Source organism: Myotis myotis, unplaced genomic scaffold (genome assembly GCF_014108235.1).
Source record: "Myotis myotis isolate mMyoMyo1 unplaced genomic scaffold, mMyoMyo1.p scaffold_m19_p_15, whole genome shotgun sequence".
Lineage (NCBI taxonomy): Eukaryota > Metazoa > Chordata > Mammalia > Chiroptera > Vespertilionidae > Myotis > Myotis myotis.
Window position 1 is genome coordinate 14897933 of NW_023416319.1, and position 20314 is coordinate 14918246.

General features: G+C 43.4%; 1 protein-coding gene across 1 annotated transcript in view; it reads right to left on the reverse strand.

The window, feature by feature from the left end:
• Positions 1–20314, reverse strand: part of CFAP58 (cilia and flagella associated protein 58) — a 103765-nt gene that overhangs the window by 75658 nt on the left and 7793 nt on the right. Inside the window, exons 3-4 of the mRNA XM_036337372.1 lie at positions 2743–3024; positions 183–331 (exon numbers count right to left, since the gene is read on the reverse strand). Coding sequence (XP_036193265.1) covers positions 183–331; positions 2743–3024 — 431 coding nt within the window. The remainder of the gene's footprint in view (positions 1–182; positions 332–2742; positions 3025–20314) is intronic.

Sequence of the window (20314 nt, forward strand, 5' to 3'; positions counted from 1 at the left end):
AGAGAGAGAGAGAGAGAGAGAGAGAGAGAGAGAGAGAGAGAGAGAGAGAGAGAGAGAGAGAGAGAGAGAGAGAGAGAGAGACTTATATCATGTTCAAAGTGACACTGGGAAACCCCAGGCTGTCTGTTGAAGGAGTCCTCTACAAAAGCAAATCCAACATAAATCAGAAGGCTATGACCTACTTGCTATCCTGGTCCATTGTCAGTCCAGACCCTTGCTCGACTAGTTTGGTTAAGTTCACGATCTCCTCTTTCAGGGCAAGAATCGTCTCCTTCGCCTTCTGCTCTTTATCGTAGGCTGCGTCCACCATCTTCCAGGCCTTTTCAATTTCCTAGATGGGCCACAGGACATCAGTGAGAAAAATCAAACTAGGTCCCAGATGCAAGGTGAGCTGGGTAAACAGAATAATAAAACCACTACAATCCAGTAGTCATTTATGGGGAAAGAAGATTATATAGTATATATTGTGCTTTAAATTTGCATTGAGTTACTGAATTATTCAACATGAGCTAATCCATGCTGAACACCGGTTTTTAAGGGGGTATTGGAAAAGGGTATTTTTTTCTTGTGTTGGTGAGTGTGGATACAAAACTCACATACTGCAAGGGTGGCTATAATAGGAGGATGTTTCTAATAAAAATGTTAAGATACGAAAGCTAATGGGCTTTCCAAGCCCAGATTTTTTTAAATAAGCTTTATCACATAAGGAATGATCTTGGATCTAAGCCCTAAATTTGAAGCTCTTGATAGATTCTGAATTAAAAAAATATATTTTGTCCTTAGGTCCCAAGTGAACTCCTAATGGCCATGTGAGCTTTAGAACAAGTCATAGCAAAGTGGTCTTAGCTGTGATCTAATTGTACACACAGTCTTGGTAATTCCCATTTCCAGGAACTCAAGCCCAGGCCTTTTCATCAAATGCTTATAGAGAAAGAACAAAACCCACAGCAGGGAATGGGAACAATGACTCATGTAGCTTTGGCTTCCTTACTATTATGAAATGCATGGTTGAATATTAACATAAATACTTAAAAGTGAATTACAGCCTTCAAATAAATAAAAAAGCACAGTAAATATGGCAACAGTCTTGATTTTTACCCTGCCACTTAATTTTCTTACAAAATTTCATCCAGTGGCATGTGAGTCCTTTATATAGCTAAGAACCTATTGGCTTAGGTAAAAAATATTCCACTTTCATGTTGACAAGGAATAAAATGAGTGGTAGAGAGTATTTTATTTAATTAAATAAATTCATGCTATTACAACAGAAAGAGATGGCCCTAGGGTTACAATTCAGTGATTTAAAACTAAGTGTCAGTTTATTGAGACATTTTTTCTATAGCAACCGTATGTACTATTTTTAGCAAAACAAATGAAGAATATTCAAATGAAAACATGATTATATATGAAGATTTGTCCAAATCAACTTCACTAATTAGATTTTAAGCAATTCATGACTTCCATTTCCAGTTTTTAAATTTACAATAAAAAGTATGTGTGTTTTCATTATAAAATGAATTGGAGCCTTCTTTATGTTGATTTTTCAGGAAAGAGAAGGAATTGACAATAGGGAGAAAATAACACTTCAAAAAAAGTTGTTTCTAAGAAAACATGTCATATTTTGCACTAGTCTTGGAAATTTATTTGAAGTGGCTGACATTTAACTGCATTACATCAAAGGAATTTCTTAAAAGTCTGTGAATTTTTTCTCATCACTAGGGTTTTAATTATAAATTAAGATGTCTTAACCTCTTATCACCCTGAAATCAACATGGAACATTTATGTTTTACCTTCAAAATAATGCAACATGCTTCAGGATAGAAAAGAAAGTGTAAGACTAAGCCAGACCAAATCCCTGTTCTCCCATTATGAGGAACTGGGAGGATCAAGGCAGAAGCAAAGAGATGCTACGAAAAAATACAAATATTACTATTTGGGTATTTTCAAGCTAATATTTCCTAAAACAGTAAGAAACAAAAAAAGTAGGAATATGAAAATATCTTTAACAAGCCATCATCATGAGATATTTACTTACTACTCATCTTGTATCAAACAAGACATAGACATGCTAAGATTCCTAATATTGCTCTTACTTATCTCTAACTAGAGGCCAGGTGCACAAAATTCGTTTACTGGGGGAGGAGGAGCGTCCCTCAACCCAGCCTGCACCCTCTTGCAGTCTGGGACTGCTCACTCCTTACTGCTCGCCTGCTCACTGCTCCTTACTGCTCAGCTTGCTGCTCCTTAGCGCTGCCGTGGAGGTGGGAGAGGCTCCCGCCACCACCGCTGTGCTTGCCAGCCATGAGCCTGGCTTCTGGCTGAGCGACGCTCCCCCTGTGGTAGTGCACTAACCAGGGGGCAGCTCCTGCATTGCACGTCTGCACCCCAGTGGTCAGTGCGCATCCTATCAACTGGTCGACCTGGTCATTCCACCATAATGGTCACTTAGGCTTTTATTATATAGATTCTTTGGGCTAGACCATTATTCCTTCGAAACCCAGCCAGTGAAGTTTTACATTATTTTCTGAATAGTAAAACTCATCCAGCCTAATTATTTTCTTTGAAAATGAACATTATCCCCTAAGCCAAATGAACATAAATCATGTAAATTTTACCTTAATAACTCATTTACTACCAGCCCAGAGCTGTCAATATGATGAAAAGATGATGTTTTAAATAAAGAATGCATTTACATACAGGACACTGCTCTCCACTGATTTCGTTTCTAGACGACCACTGACCTTTTTCAAGGATGCAATGGTGGTCTGGTCATCCTGAGAGAGCTTCAGGGCAGTGGCGACCTTCGCGGAATTCACCACAATCTCCGCGTTCAGTTCTCTGCACTTGGCCATCAGACGCTTTTCATTTTCATAAGACTTTTTCATGATAGCATGAAGCTTCTCATATTCAAGCCTAAATTTCTCCAGACTTTTGTCGCCTAAAAGTTCATTGAGAACCTCCTGAAAATCCCTTTCGATTTCTTCAAATGCCGTTTCTTCCAGCACTGCTTTTTCACTCTTTTCCTGTACAGAAGAGCAGGGATGGGAATGAGCATTGCAACATTTACACCATGACGATTCAGAAATTGCTGTGAATATCCATGAACAAAAGGCCTTCAGACAAGCCAATCAAAAGCCACTGATAATTAGAACATTAAGACTATATGTCGGGAAGGGAAAAACTATATGATGTTCATCCCCTGATGCTCCAAAATATACAGGGGTGGGCAAAAGAAGGTTTACATTTGTACGTACACAAAACACAGAGGTTTATTCCTGTATTATTACTTATTGATTATTGTAGTATTTATTTGTATAACAATTGTAAACCTACTTTTGCCCAACCCCCCTGTATATAATATTTCCTACTCTATGGTGTTGTTATGGATTGGATTAAATAGGATAATTCATGTTCAACACTTAGCCAACAGTAGGCAAGCAACAAATTTTTATAGCTGTTACAATGAATTTTTATAGCTTGTCCAAACTCTGATCTGTTTTCATTTTACCCTACTTCTTACTGCACCCAGGACTGCAGAGGGAGTCCGCAGCATGTTGGGGTCAGACATAGGGAGATTTTGGTATAAATACCATGAAATCACACATACTCACAGTGAAACCCATCAGAAATATGCAATAGTCTCCTACAAGATATTCCATCATTTTTATCCCTTAAGAAAATTAGGTCATCTCCACAAGTATACTGAAATGCTCCCTGTGCAAAGCTCAGGTGCCTTTTCCACATTTGCTTTCCATGATTATCTGGACAACAAGTTCTTAAAACTATCAGCCCAGATACACAAATGTAATTCAAGCAAGTCTGGCTATGACTTAGGTGAGAACCCAGGAGTTAGTTATATAGGATTTCTTATTTCCTTAGTGCAATGGTCAGCAAACTGTGGCTCGCGAGCCACATGCGGCTCTTTGGCCCCTTGAGTGTGGCTCTTCCACAAAATACCGACTTCTAAACATGAGCCACGAAGTTTCAATCACACTGCACGCGCGTGCCTGCACATGGTCTTTTGTGGAAGAGCCACACTCCAGGGGCCAAAGAGCTGCATGTGGCTTGCGAGCCGCAGTTTGCCAACCACTGCCCTAGTGTATGGGTTGAATTGTGTCCCCGCTCCCCCACAAAGTTATGTTGAAGCTCTAATCCCAGTACTTATTAATATAACCTTACCTGGAAATAGGTCATTGCATATATAATTAGTTAGGCTGAGATTATACTGGAGGAGGGAGTGTCCTAACCCAGGAGTCCTTATACTAGTAAAAGGAGGGTGAGCAGATTATAACTTTGTGGGGTAATGGATGTTAACCAAACTTACTGTGGTAATCATTTTGCAGTATATACATATAGCAAATCATTATATTGTATACCTAAAACAAATATAATGTTGTCTGTCAATTATCTCTCAATAAAAACCAGTGGAGGGGCGTGGATTTGGACACAGACACACAGGAAAATGCCATGTGAAGACAGAGGCATAGATTAGACTAATGCAGCTCCAATTCTACATACTTTTGGTTTTCAAAAACATTTGTACCCTTGATTAAATTTCTAAAGATGGCATGCAAGCAAAACTGAGCCCACATCTTAAAATAGATGTCTGAGTTAGGAGCATATCTATAACATTTCATGTAACAATGTTAGTACTAATGTTAAATTCAACAGAAGTTTTCTTCCTGACTAAAAGCAGATTATTGCAAAGATCACAATTCAGCAATCCCACAAAGGAGGAAGAAAACATATTAAGGAAATATGGAGCCGCTGCTGCTCTATGCTTTCCCCTTGTTGATGCTAAACATGAGCACACACAAAAATTCATCATGGCAATGTTCTCAGCTCCATCCCTGTAAATGGTATTAATGTCAACACTTGATCACCAGCCTAATGATTTGTTGGCAGACCAGGTTTTCCCTGTACACCTGGCCCTTAGCACAGGAGTAGGAAAATATCGGAGAAAGAAAAGTTTTAAAGAAACTTTGATGAACAAAAGAAATGTGTTCATATTTCTATTTTTAAAATATGCTATAAAAAGAAAAGCAAAAATGCTGTGACCAACAACCAGTTGGTATCAACACTGTTATGGCACTATTTTGGAAGCATGGTTTCAATAGGAACTAATCAGAGAGGAACTGTGTTGCTCCTTCATTCAACACCTATTGAGTGTTTACTTTTATCTGCCAGGCACTGTTCTAGGTGCTGGGAATACCAAGTAGTGGGGAGAAGGAAAAGGGAAAGAGAGCCAAAATGAAAAATGAGGCCAGAGTTGGAATTAACACTTATGAAAGCAGAGGTGAGAAAAAGTTGGCTGAGATCAAGTGGGAAGAAAAACAGAAAGAAGAAATAAGGGGAGATAATGATAGGAAAGGGACTGAGAAATAATCATTTCATAGTATTGGTATCTGGAGCTAATGTACGGAAAATGAAGAAGAATGAAATAAACCAGTGACTAGTGGCAGGGGGAGGAGGAAATACTCAAAAGCAAATAATAGGGGGGAAAGGGAGAATTAGAAGGAACGGGAGGAGAAGATGGGAAGAAAATATAAATAAGTGTGAGCAGTGGGGGAAAGAAATGTGGCCCCGGCAGCATGGATACAAGAGAGACAAGAGGTGATGGAGCTCAGGCAGTGAGGAAGATAGAGGGTATGAAAGAGATTGTATGATAAGGAGAGGGAACTATTGACCAGGGAAGATGGAATTTAGAAGGGGAGATTAGACATGGAGGAGATGGAATGCTGAGGGGATGTGAATGGTGTAGAGGAGACATGAGAACCAACAGGGGTGGTATGATGGTGGTGACAGGAGCTGGGACCAGGGCTGGCCTCATGGGTGGGAGACATTGCATAGGGCCCCTTGCTCAGACTGGCCCCATTCCCCAGTCAGTTTACTACTCTACTCTCTAATGGGATAGTTAGAAACATCAGCTGCCTCCTGCACACCCACTACTAGGGATGTGCCCGCAACCAAGGTACATGCCCTTGACCGGAATCGAACCTGGGACCTTTCAGTCCGCAGGCCAACGCTCTCTGCTGAGCCAAACCAGTTAGGGCTCATCCTGAAATTCTTAATAATTTTTTACAAGGGGCTCTGAATGTTCATTTTTCATTGAGCCCCACAAATTCTGTAGCTGATCCTGAATGGGACTGACCATGTGATGGGTGAAATGGGGGAGAGCTCTGATAGGGCCATGAAGGATTCTGGTAGGGCCTTGGTGGACGGAGGCTATGAATGGCAAGTGATGCCATCGAAGTTATAAATGAGGGTGCTAATGGACAGGCAGCTGTCTTTAAAGGGTTGCAGAGATTACCCCTCATCGGTGAGGCTGAAGATGGGGTGTGCTACAATGGTGGGGAGTGAGTAAAGGCTACAAGATCATAACACAATGGCCAATGATAACACGGGGCAATGGTGATGGGCTGAAGAACTTAATGAGGATGTGTTACAGAAGGTGATCCGTTGATAGGGAATCATGGTGTGACAGGTATACAAGGGTCAGTGAGTAGGGGTGACAGTAGATATCTCCTAAGCCTTCTTGTAGGTCCCATCAGTCCCTGAGCCATCAATATGTCTATGTGTCTCTCTCTTGTGGCTCAAAATGTAGGAGTGGGTGCTGGTCGTGTGTTTCCTACCGCGCTTAGCACAGCGCCAATGTAATAGTTGGGGGGGGGGGGGCAGAGAGGAGGGGTACCCACCCAATTGAAGGAGGGGCAGGAGGTGATGGGGCCAGAGCCAACTGGGACAGGGGGGTAGGGTGAGGTTAGGATATTAATGGGGAAAATACTGGAATCCGTGGGTATGACAGAGGATAAGTCGACAGTAGGAGAGGCACAGGGGAAGGGGTCGAGCGAGAGGCGACAGAGAGGGGCGCTGACTCCTGACCTCGGCCATCCTGACGCTCTCTGCGGGCGGCCTCAGAGGCTGCTGTGGAGGTCGCAGAAACCGGGCGGGACTCTGAGGAAAGGGCTGTGCACTGGCCCGGGCGTCTAAAACCGCGCCACGTTATTTCTATTTCCGGCGGGGGGGGGTGGCGGGGGCGGGCGGCGCAAGCAGACGCTAAGGCGTCCTCCCGTCGCCTGGCAACCGCCACGCTCTCTCAGGGCGCTGCGGCGTTTCGAAGCGGGAGGCGCCCTGGAGGCTCCCACCGGGGCCGCGTCCTCTGGAAATATGCAAATCTCCTAAATGGGGCGAGACCAAGGAAATAAGGGGGCGGTGCCTCTGCGAAGCTAGGAGGAGTCCCAAGGGGCGCACAGAAGTTAGAACTAGCGAAGAGGCTGGAGAGAGCGAATGGCTGGAGGCAACCGAGAAAGAGGCCTGTGGAAGGGACAGGGAGCCGGCAAAGGAGAGCCCAAAGACCAACGCTAATGAGGAAATGTGGACCAGACGGTTCTGGATGGGGAAGGGCCCGCAGCCACCCTCTGTGACAGAGACCGTCAGGGGAACAAGAAATCATCTCAATTCGAGCCAATTCCACCCCTTAGGAAGCAGTTACTGTGTGCAAAACACAGGCAGGAAAAACGAAGATAGAGAAACTACGGGCTCCGCCTTTACAGATTTTGGTCACTAGTGTGAGAAAAGTAGGGTGCAGAGTTCAAGACACCCTGGGAAAACGTATCTGGAACCACATCGTGAAAATCTGCTCTTCTCTCAAGACCTCTCACCCTACCTCTCTCTTCCTCCCCTCTCTCTTCATGAATCATGCAAGAGCCCTCTCGTTCTACTTTTCCCCCTTTATCCCCATCCTATCCTCATCCTCAGCCCCTTGACATTCATGCTACTGTGCTTGGGATATGTAATTTGAAATATGTATACCATTTTTATTCGTGTGTTTGTAAATGTTTGGTAATGGTATCAGACTTTAGGGGTCATCTTATTTTCTACTTTTTTCACTCGACATTCTTTTTCAGGATCTATCCCTGTTGGCAGTTGGTGTTGTCATCCCAGTTCCTTGCTTCTGATTGCTGCATAGGACCCTGTATTGGACCCCCACACATTTCACTTCTACCTCCCAAGTGATGGGTACCAAGGCTGCCTCCACATCCCTAATACCACCAACAAACAATGCAGCGATGATTGTCTGTGGTCCTTTCTAGATCTGTGTGCAAATTCCTCTGAAACATATACTTAGGAGTGAGATTGTTAAAGTCATAGGGAATGCACAGGGTCATAGCATTCACATATGCAATTTGTCCTGCATAGAGACACCCAGCCAGGAGGCCAGTGGGGGCTGAAAAGCAGTCCCTACTCTCTCCCCTGTAATGTGCCTGCTGGAGGAAGATGTCTCCTTTTCTTCCCACAAAAGCTCTGTTCCCTAGTCAAGTCATGAACCTAGAAGGCTGACTACCCAGAAGTTATGCCTGTTTCAAGTTCACCTGCACAGTGGAGAACTCCATTTTCCAATGCCAGAGCTGTCTAGCAGCCTGATGGAGGCCTGAGTACTTACCTTCACCAAATACTGCTGGATTGCACACCACAATTGCTGCCTTCCACTCTAGGGTAAGGGTTTCTGTCCCCCGCGCCCATCCTTGCCAGCATGTGGTAGTTACTTATTTATAAATTCATATAGTGTTTACTAAGTGCCAGATACTATTCTAAGTGCCTTATAAATACTGACTCATCTAATTAGACAATTTTTAAATTTTTCTGTCAATATTGAATAGCATCAACACCTTTTTAATTAGCATTTCTCTAACTACTAGTGATATTGAACATCCTATATCATAAAAGGGTATTATGCAAATCAACCGAACCTCAGAACAACTGGTCGCTATGACGCGCACAGGAGCTGCCCCCTGGTGGTCAGTGCGCTCCCACAGGGGGAGCACCGCTCAGCCAGAAGCCAGACTCACGGCTCATGGCTGGCGAGTGCAGTGGTGGTGGCAGGAGCCTCTCCCGCCTCCACGGCAGTGCTAAGGATGTCCAACTGATGGCTTAGGCCCACTCCCCCCTGCTCCCCCGAGGGCTCCCGGACTGTGAGAGGACGCATGCCGGGCTGAGGGACCCCCCTAAGTGCATGAATCTCATGCACCAGGCCTCTAGTTTCTCTATATACTGGTATATACATAAGCCACTTGGGGTTCCCTTTTTGTGAACTGTCTATTTATTGGCTTTGCCTGTTTTTCTATTGGTCTTTTTCTTTTTGATTTGCCAGAGGGCTTTGTAAAGTCTGGACATTAATCTGCTTTCAAAGACTGGACAGTTTGTCTGTGATGTTCTTTGTAGAACAATGATCCTTAATTTTGTAACCCTTTTTAAATATTTTTTATTTTTTACTAGAGGCCCAATGCACAAAATTCATGCACAGGTAGGGTCCCTAGCAGCTGCCAGTTGCCAGCCAGGGCCTCCCTTCCTTCGGCTGCCTGCTGCCACCAGCCCCAGGCTGGGGGGAGGGACTGCGGGCAGTTGGCCAGCAGCCCTGCCCCATGGTCGAACTCCTGGTGGAGGGGACAATTTGCATATTAGGCTTTTATTACATAGGATACGCTTTTTCAGTGTGATTTAAAAATACCTTCAAGGTCATCAAGATATTCTCTGTCATTTTCTTCTATTAGCTTCATAGTTTTGCTTTTTCATATTCAGTTCTCTAATCCATCTGCGGTTCATCTTTGTATATGTGTGAGACAAGGATTTGATTTGATTTTTCTTGATGGAGTGAGCCAATTTTTCAACATCTTGGTTCCTAAATATACATGGGTCTGTCCTGAGATCTCTGGTTGTTCCTCTGTCAGTACCAGGGTTTTGTAGCTAGTTGTCATGGTTAAAGGGCAAGGCCCTCATCCTTACTACTTTGGTCAAAATTACATTAGCTATCCATGAACTTTTACCATCCCATATAATTTTTTTTATGTTGTTCAAGTTTCTCATTAGAAATTTTAATTGGAACATCATTGAATTTATGAATTAATGTTGGAAAAGTTAACATTTATACAATGATATCTTATTCATGAACTGCAACTGCTTATCTCGTGGACAAACAGAACAAAATATGGCTGAGGCTTCGTGTGCATGGAGGTGGTGGGAAAGGTGTCAAATGAAGCTGAAGAAGCAGGCTGAACCAAACTGAAAGCCAAGCTAATAGAAATGAGGTGGAGCTGGGCAGGCATCAGGTCTCAGGTTACTTGTATGTTTACAGGAAACCTGACAACACATTGGGACCACCAGCTGTGGGACCACCATGATCTAGAGCAGTGATGGCGAACCTTTTGAGCTCTGTGTATCAGCATTTTGAAAAACCCTAACTTAACTCTGGTGCTGTGTCACATATAGGAATTTTTTGATATTTGCAACCATAGTAAAACAAACTTATATTTTTGATATTTATTTTATATATTTAAATGCCATTTAACAAAGAAAAATCAACCAAACAAATGAGTTTGCGTGTCACCTCTGACACGCGTGTCATAGGTTCGCCATCACTGATCTAGAGAGACTCCATAACATTCCTAAAGGGCCATAACATCAGAGAGTGACCTAGCCATCCACTTCTTATCCTATTGTGGGGATCTGTGTCTTCTGGTTTCCTAGTTATTTCTTAAAGGGCCATTGCACAAGCAGGTGGCCTGCCAAGGCAACAGTAATTCAATCCAGAAAACACTCTTTTTAAGTACCTGTTACATAGCAGGCACAGGCAGGCACAAAAACCACAAAGGTGAATAAGGCAGAGTCACTTCCCTTTCCACTGGGGGAAAGGAAGAAAGCAGAGTCTGGAATTCTAACACAATGTGATGGTATCGTTCAGAACAGTGGTTCTCAACCTTCTGGCCCTTTAAATACAGTTCCTCATGTTGTGACCCAACCATAAAATTATTTTCGTTGCTACTCCATAACTGTAATGTTGCTACTGTTATGAATCGTAATGTAAGTATCTGATATGCAGGATGGTCTTAGGCGACCCCTGTGAAAGGGTCGTTCGACCACCAAAGGGGTCGTTCGACCCCACAGGTTGAGAACCGCTGGTTTAGAACATGCCATTCAGCAGAGAGCACACAGGTGCTCAGAAAATCGAGACACTGATACTGGAGAGCATTACTTATAAGGCCGGGAAAGAAAGACCTGGGCGTGGGAGATCAGGGAACTACAGGAGGTGGAAAGGAATGTGACATGTTCCACTCACAGGAGAGATGTGTATGTGGACATAAACATGGATGAATGGATGGATGAGAACAAGGATGGTTGGACAAATTAATATACACTGACGAAAGAAAATGCTTCGCTTCTAATTTTTCAGATTACTGGAAAACTCTCCAACCTGCTCCCCTTTCTTGTTGTAATACAAAGGAACACTAGGTGGCATCATAGTACCAAAAGTCCTCACCTTTTAGAGCCTCTAGGAAAAGCACACCCACCGAGATTGCGTTAGCCCCTAATTCAGACAAATAAAAAGTGCTTCTATCAATTTCATTTCTCATTACACTCACCAAACTTATTTATTGCGCACCTACTATGTTCCCAGCCCTATGCTGCACACTGCGCAGGCTATGAAGGAGTTGAAAGGATCTCTTCCCTAAAGGAGCATGAGGAGAAGCCAAACCTGCATGCCACCACCCTTCCCACACACAAAAAGACTTGAAAACAGTCCAAGGCAGGATGCAAAAAGCACTGAAATGAAGATGTCCAGACATACTATCCAAGGTAAGCTGACCCCTTTGACCTCCTGGTGCCCTCCTACCTCTCCTTGTCATGCTGAACTCCCCAATTCCTCATATGTCCTGTTCTTTCCCACTACTTGAAATTCACAAACGCTGAGCTCTCTGTCTAGAATGCTCAACCCTCCCTCTTCACCTGGCTGATGCCCATGCATCCGTCCTACAAATCTCACTTCCTCAGGGAGAGCTTCCCTGGCCAACCCCCCAACACCAGACTATCTTTTCAAGTACCATGTGTTTCATTAGACCATCCCACAATGGTAATTAATTGTGTATTCATGGAAATGGTTGTTTAATATCTGTCTTCTCTACCAGGCTGTCAAACAACAAGAAGACAAATATCACATGTGTCTTGTTCAGCCCTGTCTCCACTGGTGTTATGGGCTGAATGGCATTCCCCTAAAATTCATATGTTGAAGCCCTAACCCGCCCCTCACCCCCTACCCCAGCCCCTCACCACCTCCCCCATCCCCCCCGCCTTACCTCCCCCCCCCCCCCACATCAGAATGTGACTGTTTGGAGATAGGGCCCTTAAAGAGGTGATTAAGTAAAAGGAGGTCATTTGGGTGGGTCCTAATCCGATCTGACTGTTGTAAGAAGAGGACATTTGGACACACAAAGAGACACCAGGTAAGCACACACACAGAGGAATGACACAACGAGAAAGAGGCCATCTACAAGCCAGGCAGAGAGGCCACAGGAGAAACCAAACACCTTGATCTTCGACTGACAGACTCCAGAACTGTGAACAAATAAATTTCTGTTGTTTAAGCCACCCAGTCTGTAGTTCTTTATTATGGCAGCCCCAGCAAACTAATGTAAATGACCATCACACCTTCCAGTGTGTAACTATTAAGTGAATGACCATTGAATAAGGTATAAGGAATAGTCAGTGAAGGATGGCATTATTAGGGAAAGGTACATGGTAGACATAGCACTTGACCTTAAATGCTACATTTGAATTATAAACATGGAAGAACATAGAAGAAATTCCAAGTATGGGAAATAGCATTGGGTAGATACCAAGGCAAGCATGCAAAAATCCTGCAATGGGGAGGGGGCAGAGGTCCCTATCAGGGGCTAGTGGACACGAATGTTGATAAAAGGTGGTAGGTGAATAGTGGAGCTTTGGAAGAATAGCAGAGAAGCAGCTGCAAACTCAGAGACCAGGGACAGCAATGAGCATATTCACTCACTCTGCCAGATAATATTCAAGTTATAATTCAAGCTTTAATACCTCTGCAAACCCCCTTTTTTAAACCTGGTTTAAGTGCCTCCTATAGCACCCTCCTAGGGCGTCTAATAAGAACAGTGTTATGTACACAGCACTCGCCTCTTCAACAGCACCCAGGGAGGACATAAAGTGAAACACTAATATGCAGACCTACATGGAAATCCCCAGCCTGCAATGCAAAGCAACTGGGCCTTAAAAAGAAGCTACTCCTCTAATGGATCGCAGAGGTCCTAGAAGCAATGGTGGGGGATCCTACACAGCCCACAATCCTCTAGTGCAGCGGTTCTCAATCTGTGGGTCACTACCCCTTTGGTGGTCGAACGACCCTTTCACAGGGTTCGCCTAAGACCATCAGAAAACATACATATAATTACATATTTTTTTGTGATTAATCACTATGCTTTCATTATGTTCAATTTGTAACAATGAAATTGGGGGTCACCACGACATGAGGAACTGTATTAAAGGGTCGTGGCATTAGGAAGGTTGAGAACCACTGCTCTAGTGAAACTGGTAAGGATAATGTTATTAGTGACACTAGTAACTCCCACCCAGAAATATGTTTCTCCCTAAAGCCAAAATGTTCTGGATGCCCACCCCAACCCCCCACCCCTGCCACTGCCCCACAGGGTCATAACTAGCAGAGTCAGAAGTGGAAATCTAACCCACATAAGGCCTATTCTATTATTTTTCCTGGGGATTTATAGTTGGGACCAAGCCTTGCAAGCCATTCAGTGCTGGGGCCTGGAACTGAGTATATGTGAAACCCAGGAGAGGCAGCGAAAGGTAGGCAGCGTAGAGGGAAGAATAAAGCAAGTGAACAGGGAGAGGGAACCCACAGGCCCAAGAGAGAAAAGGATAGTTGAGGGCCAGGGGCTTCCTTGGCTGTTGGTGCCCCTTCCACTTCTCGTTATAGAGCCTGAGGAGGCCCAGCCACACCTGCTTTCTTGGGTTCTGCTAGATCATTTGCATCTTCCTAACAAAGTCACCTTATTTGTTTCATCTAGATGAAGTGAGTTTCCATTGCTCATACTTGCCCCCACTCCAAAATAAAGCCGAAACGTCTTGACCAACATAGGTCTTATTTCTACAGTCGTTCTTGTGAAATCTCTGGATTTAGAATCCATGAAATCTAAAACCTGCATCGTCAGCCCCCAACACCCTAACATTTCTCCTCCAGTCTATTGGGAAGATTAAAAGCTCACGTGTTGCAGAAAATTGTTATCATTTATCAGCTGACCCCATGCTCACCTGAGATGACAGAGTAGAGTCCCAGCTGGCTCATGCTTTCAAAACTGTTCGGACCATATTTTATTTCTTTAATCTGAGCCATTTCCAGCCTGCTGCAGAGGTAACTTAACAGAACATTTGTGGAGCGTTTGACATGAGTTCCCAAAAGATCTTCATACAAACGCCCCTCTTGATACCACAAGAGGAAGCAAAGCTCGGGCAGATTTATTAGGAAGACTGAAAGGTCAGGCATGAGGAGGAAGCAGCAGGCAATCTGCCACCACAGGAGGTCAATTTTACCAGGAGAAGGAGAGGACAGTGTCACAATCACCCAGTCATCTTACCTGCCTGGAATTTTATTGGCTTAACAGCCACTGCACTTCTCCCAGTCAGATTACATTTGAGTGTGACTAGGCGAGCTCTTTCAGTTGGTGCTTCTTGCCCAAGAGGCCAAAGTCACAGTTTGATGTCCTGCCTAGAACTAGTGGTAACTTGCTAACCAGATTGGTTAAAAAGACTGAATGGCTCCACATAACCTGTTCCCACTACAAATAAACTGAATAAGTAAGTGGATAAGTAAGTAAATTAATAAATAGATAGATTTTTTAAAAATCAGAGCACCCATCCCTTGGAATACAGGTCAATGTTTTTATTTCTACTATCTCCTGAAACACACACACACACACACACACACACACACACACACAACACATTTTCACATACCTCTAGACTTTACCTATGCAGGTCCCTTGTCTGAAATGTCCTACTGTATCCAGTGAGTTTTTCAAGACCCAGCTCAGTGTCGCTTCCTCCAGGAAGTCTTCTCCGGTTAGGCATTCCTCTCTGTGTTGCTAGAAAACCTAATTCTCCTTCTGTCAATAGACTGTATTTTAATCATGTGTTTATTTCTATGTCTTTCCCATAATACTGGAAGGACCAGTGTTTTCTGTAATATATCTATGGTGCTGATACATAAGAGACACTTAAAATAGAAAGTTTGCTGGAGAAAAGAAGGGAGGAAGGAAAAGAAGGAAGAAAAGAAGAAAAAAGGATGAAATTAGCTTATATACTCAGACATGCAGCAACTACTCCTGGGAATCAGTAGTGATTGAGAGAAGTTAAAAGCTATTGGAACACAAATATTTAAGATTCTAACTTAGCTGAACAGAATCACCTCCAAGTGCACACTAGGTCCCCAAGCAGACGTACTAAGAATGACAATTTAATGCATTTATCTCGTTTCTCTTCCCATCCTGATGCAAATGGCAACCAACCAAGTTTATTTTTTTTTAAACTCATGGGGGGCCAAATGCACAGTAGATACTCAAGTTGATGCCCTGCTTCTCATTGCAACAAAGATAGACATCTATAAAATGAAACTCTTTGCTATGTTAAAGGAATAGGTTGCTTTCTTTCCGCTATCTGCCGCCAGATCTACTGAATAATTTCAGCAGCAGGGAATGCCTGCTGAGCACCTACTGTGAACAGGTGTTCTCCGAGGCAAGAGGCAATTCGAGGGAAGCAAAAAGCCTAGACAAATCCCAACCCCCACCTCCCCAAGGGGCTTGAAACCCAATTTAAGCTAAGCAGGATACTGCAAATCTACAGGATGGCAGAGACCTGTCTAAAATGCCATTATATTTTAGAATCTAATACCAGATTCTGCTAACTCTTTTTGTATAGGACCAGATTAAGAGACATTTTGGGCTTCATGGGGCACATGGTCTCTGTAGCAGCTACTCCACTCTGCCATCATAGCACAAAAGCAGCCACAGACAATGCTTAAATGAATGGGCGTGGTGGTGATCCAGTAAAACTTTATTTACAGAAACAGGTGTTGCTCTGGAGTTGGCCCACTGGCCATAGTTTGCCACAATGCCTGCCATATAGTAGGTGCTTAAATATTTATTGAATGACTAGATACCTGGATGAAGGTTTTCCTAAAATTACAGCATGGTGATTTGTTTTAAAACCCCTGTGCATCATTTTTAGACATTAACTACTGGGAGAGCAATAAATACCTACTGACCAGAAATAAGCTCGATAGAATTTATCTGAGTGTCTTTCCTACGCCAAGCAATGTATGGATGGAAACTTAACATGTATAAACCACGAAGAGCTGTCATGTCATAACAGAGCTGTGAGCAACAAGGTTGATTTAAAGGAGCAATTTTTTCAAACTGTAGATCATGACTCAGTACATTGTAACCTGTAATTTTTCTCAAAAAAGGGTAAGAGATGGAACAGAAAAAGAGGGAATATTCCAGGGTATATCACAAATAGTAAACCTAAGGATTATTTTTTAAAGAAACTTTCTATTATAACACACTTGTGTGTAAGTATATTGGGTTCTAAGGTAAAATGTACTTTCAAAACAGTTTGAAAAATATTCTAACTATTGTAATCTCATTTGGGGGAAATTCAGTGTTGTACATTTGAAGGAAGATTTACTATGAACATGATACAGAATCATAGTTAAGGACAAGATTCTGGAGCTAAGTTTCCGGTTTAAATCCTAACTCTGCCACTTATAAGCTGTGTGTCCTTGGGTAAGTTACTAAACCTCTTTAGGCCTCATTTCTTCCTCTGTTAAATGGGAATGCTAATGATACCTACTGTATAGGGTTATGATAATTAAATGAGTTGTTATTTGTAAAGGGCTTAGAGTAATGCCTAGTACCTAGTGTAAGTTTTAGCTATTTTTATGTTGTCTCTAAGCAAAAGGGTGACCTTTATATGTGACCTAACTTCTCTGGGCTTCATTTATGTTGGTAAATAGGCCCTGCTGGCTCCAACATGCCTAGAGGAGGTGGAGGAGTTCCCAGGACAGACTCTGAGTAAAGAAATAGCCAATGGCAAATCATTCATCCTGTTCAACTGACACCTTTGAGGTCTCAGCCAAGCAGTCTGTTCCAATGATACATCCTGTAAACCAACTTGTTATCATCTCTCAAAATTGCATGCAAAGGTGAATTCATGATGGTGAGAAATTGGCCAAATCAAGGAAAATGTTCTTTTTTTCCATCCATCAGACCCTTCATAACTAACACTGGCTTCCTGTCTCTCCCATTGTCATGTATTTTATTCCATTTACTGGGATAACCACAGCTGGGGGTGAACAGGAAATCTGTCCCCATGTTTGTTCTTTTGTTTTTATCACCAATGTTCCTGATGGTGAAGTACAGTGTGTAGCTGCCCATGGTTGGTCCAGTGTTTATCACAACTCACCTCTCACTGTAGAATTTGAAGTCATAACTAGCACCTAAGATCATGAAAAACACACATGAAAAACAAGCCAACAGAAAAATAGGTGAATTTATGACTATTTACAAATAGAAAAGTTTCATTAAATAAAATGTTCCATTTTGCCTCACTTATAATTAAAGAAATGCAGATCAAGACATTGGGATATCATTTTTTTTTTCACCTATAAAAGAAGCAAACTAATTAAAGTTAGGAAATAGCCAATGCTGAAAAAGATTTAGAGAAACAGGCATTCTCATATTTAATTGGTGAGTCCAAATCAGTGACACACCTTTAGAGGACAATTTTGCAATATAGCAAAACAGTAAGTGTACATAACTTTGACCAGTCCCCAAACTATCGAAGCATTGAGCCAATGCAGCTACCTATCTACAGACCTAAAAATTAAGCCCTGATTGTTTAAATCTCTTATAGTCCTAAACACACAAAATTATAGTCAGATATTCTATTACTTGCAACCAAACACTCCAACCATTGAGGTTTTAAAATCAAAATGACTAAATACTTATTTCTATATGTTTTGTGTGTTTTTTAAAATTTGCTTATTCTTTTTTCATAGTGTTATGTTCTATCATTTTGACTCTATAATTATTTTGAACATAACTATTCTATTGTCCCTTGCAAATTGTTCCATTGTCTCAAGTTCTTAAGGGGCTAATTCTCCTCTTTATTGATCCATCCCTCACGTAGTTCATTTCCTACTTTGGTTTATAATTTCTTATTATAAACTCATCATCCATGGGAGTTCTTCATTCTGGGAAAGATCAGAATAAACAACTGACTTTGCATTTGCTTCTGACAGGGCCAGGGGGGTCACTTTGAAGTCTGTGTTGACTTCAGAATTCCCTCAGCACGTGGGTACTATAAGCTGGAACTTCACACCAATGAATGGCATAGGCAAACTCTGGTTTCAGTTTCGCTAGCAGTCGTTTTTTAAAATTCATCCAGAGCCCCAGACAAACCACAAACTTCCTCACTGTGGCCTTGGACCAGTGGGAGGATTCTTGGTATTTTTCCGTTCTGCAGTCACTAAGAGTCTTTCCAGTGTCCCCGATTTAAGTGGGGTTCTCAAGTCCAGATCTCTGCCTTTCTAGAACACAAGGCCTGAGTGGTTATTCACCTCCTAGTCCTTAGCCATTTGGGCTTATATTCCTGTCAAATACCCTTATCCCTCCTCCTATCTCATAACTAGAGATTTGCCCCCTCTTTCTTCCAACTGTTGATTTTTTTTCAGCACTTCGGTGTTTGAAGCAGAGGTTACCTGACTTCTTGGCTTCTCATGTTCCCAGAAACTGAATCCTTTGTACTTTCCTGTCTTTTAAAAAACCCTTTCTAGAGCAATCACAAAGTGCTATGGAAACTACATTGGGGGGTGGAGGGGGTATCTAATCCAGGTGTGGGTGTTCAAGGAAGACTCCCTAAAAAAGAAATTGTCCAATCTGACACCTGAAGACTTGAAACTGAGTACATATGCTGGGGCAGGGGTAATGTGCATTGAGGGGGACAGGATGAAGGAAGAGGTGGGGTGAAGGTTGCCGGCAAAAGATAAAGCACATGTGTATACCCAAGGTGGGTGGGGACAAACCAAGCATCACATTCTGAGAAGCACATGTTCCAAGAACTGCCAGGAGTTTGGTGTGGAACATGAACTGAGATATGAGGTTGGGGAGCTAAATAGATGCCAGTTCATGAATGGCTCATGTGCCAGGTTAGAACAGTGGTCCTTATGCTGAGAGCAGAGGGAAGCCAATGAAGGAGACCACATGGAGGGATATCATCAGGTTAAAAAGAAAAACAAATCTAATCAATGTTCCTTATATAAATAAATATGCACAGCCAGTTAGAAATTGCTGATGACAGTCCAAGGGGCATCCCAGCACTCGCTTTGGCATTCCAGCATCCATAACCCTCCACTCTTACCCCAAGGATTACAAGTTAGTATAGTGACGCGCGGTGTAGTGTCCCCATCTCCCATTCATTCAGCTTGCAGAAAAACACGTCTTTCAAGACTATTTCCCCAGATTCTCTCTACTCCCGCCTCCCCCCGCCAACCTCCAAAACCAGGTCCCCAAACTGCCATCACTGCGCCTGATGTAAGTAGCAGCAGAAGCTGGAAAACAAGAGTAACCCAGGGCAAGCACCAGGGGGTCTATATTTAGAATTTTTCCTTCTCCCCCTGTCTGGGTCAGGGGCTGGACCTCTGGGTCATGGAATGGTGATCAGGGATACTGTGGAGGTCTGGACCCCGATAAAGGACTGGATACTGGGTTTGAGGACTGGGCCCCAGAATGGCCTTCAGGGCCCTGGCATGGTGGTCTGAGACCTGGATATAGGTCTGAGCCCCAGATGGAGGTATGGGTCCTGGGAGGGAGGTCTGGGCACTGGAGGGTGGTCTGGGCCCTGGGTGGAGACCTGGGACAGGGGCTGGACCTCTATGTCATGGAACGGTAGTCTGGACTACTGTGGAAGTCTGGACCCTGATAAAGGACTGGATAATGCATCCAGGACTGGGCCCCAGGATGGCCTTCAGGGCCCTGGCATGAAGGTCTGGGACCTGGATGTAGGTCTGAAGACTGGCTGAAAGTCTGGGTCCTGGGAAGGAGGTCTGGCCACTGGAGGGCAGTCTGGGCCACGGGTAGAGGTCTGGGAAAGGGGCCGGACCTCTGGGTCATGGAATGGTGGTCTGAACTAAGGATGTAGGCCTGGGCCGCCAATACTGGACTGTATTCTTGGTTTGAGGTCTGGGCCGCAGAATGGCATACTAGGAACTGACACTAAGGTCTGGGACCCGGATGTAGGTCTAACCCCAGATGGAGGGATTGGTCCTGAGAAGGAGGTACGGGTCCCGGAGGAAGGTGTGGCTCGAACCCTGTGTCAAGGAATGGTGGTCTGGACTATGGATGGAGGTCTGGGCCCCCACTACTGGACTGGATGCTTTGT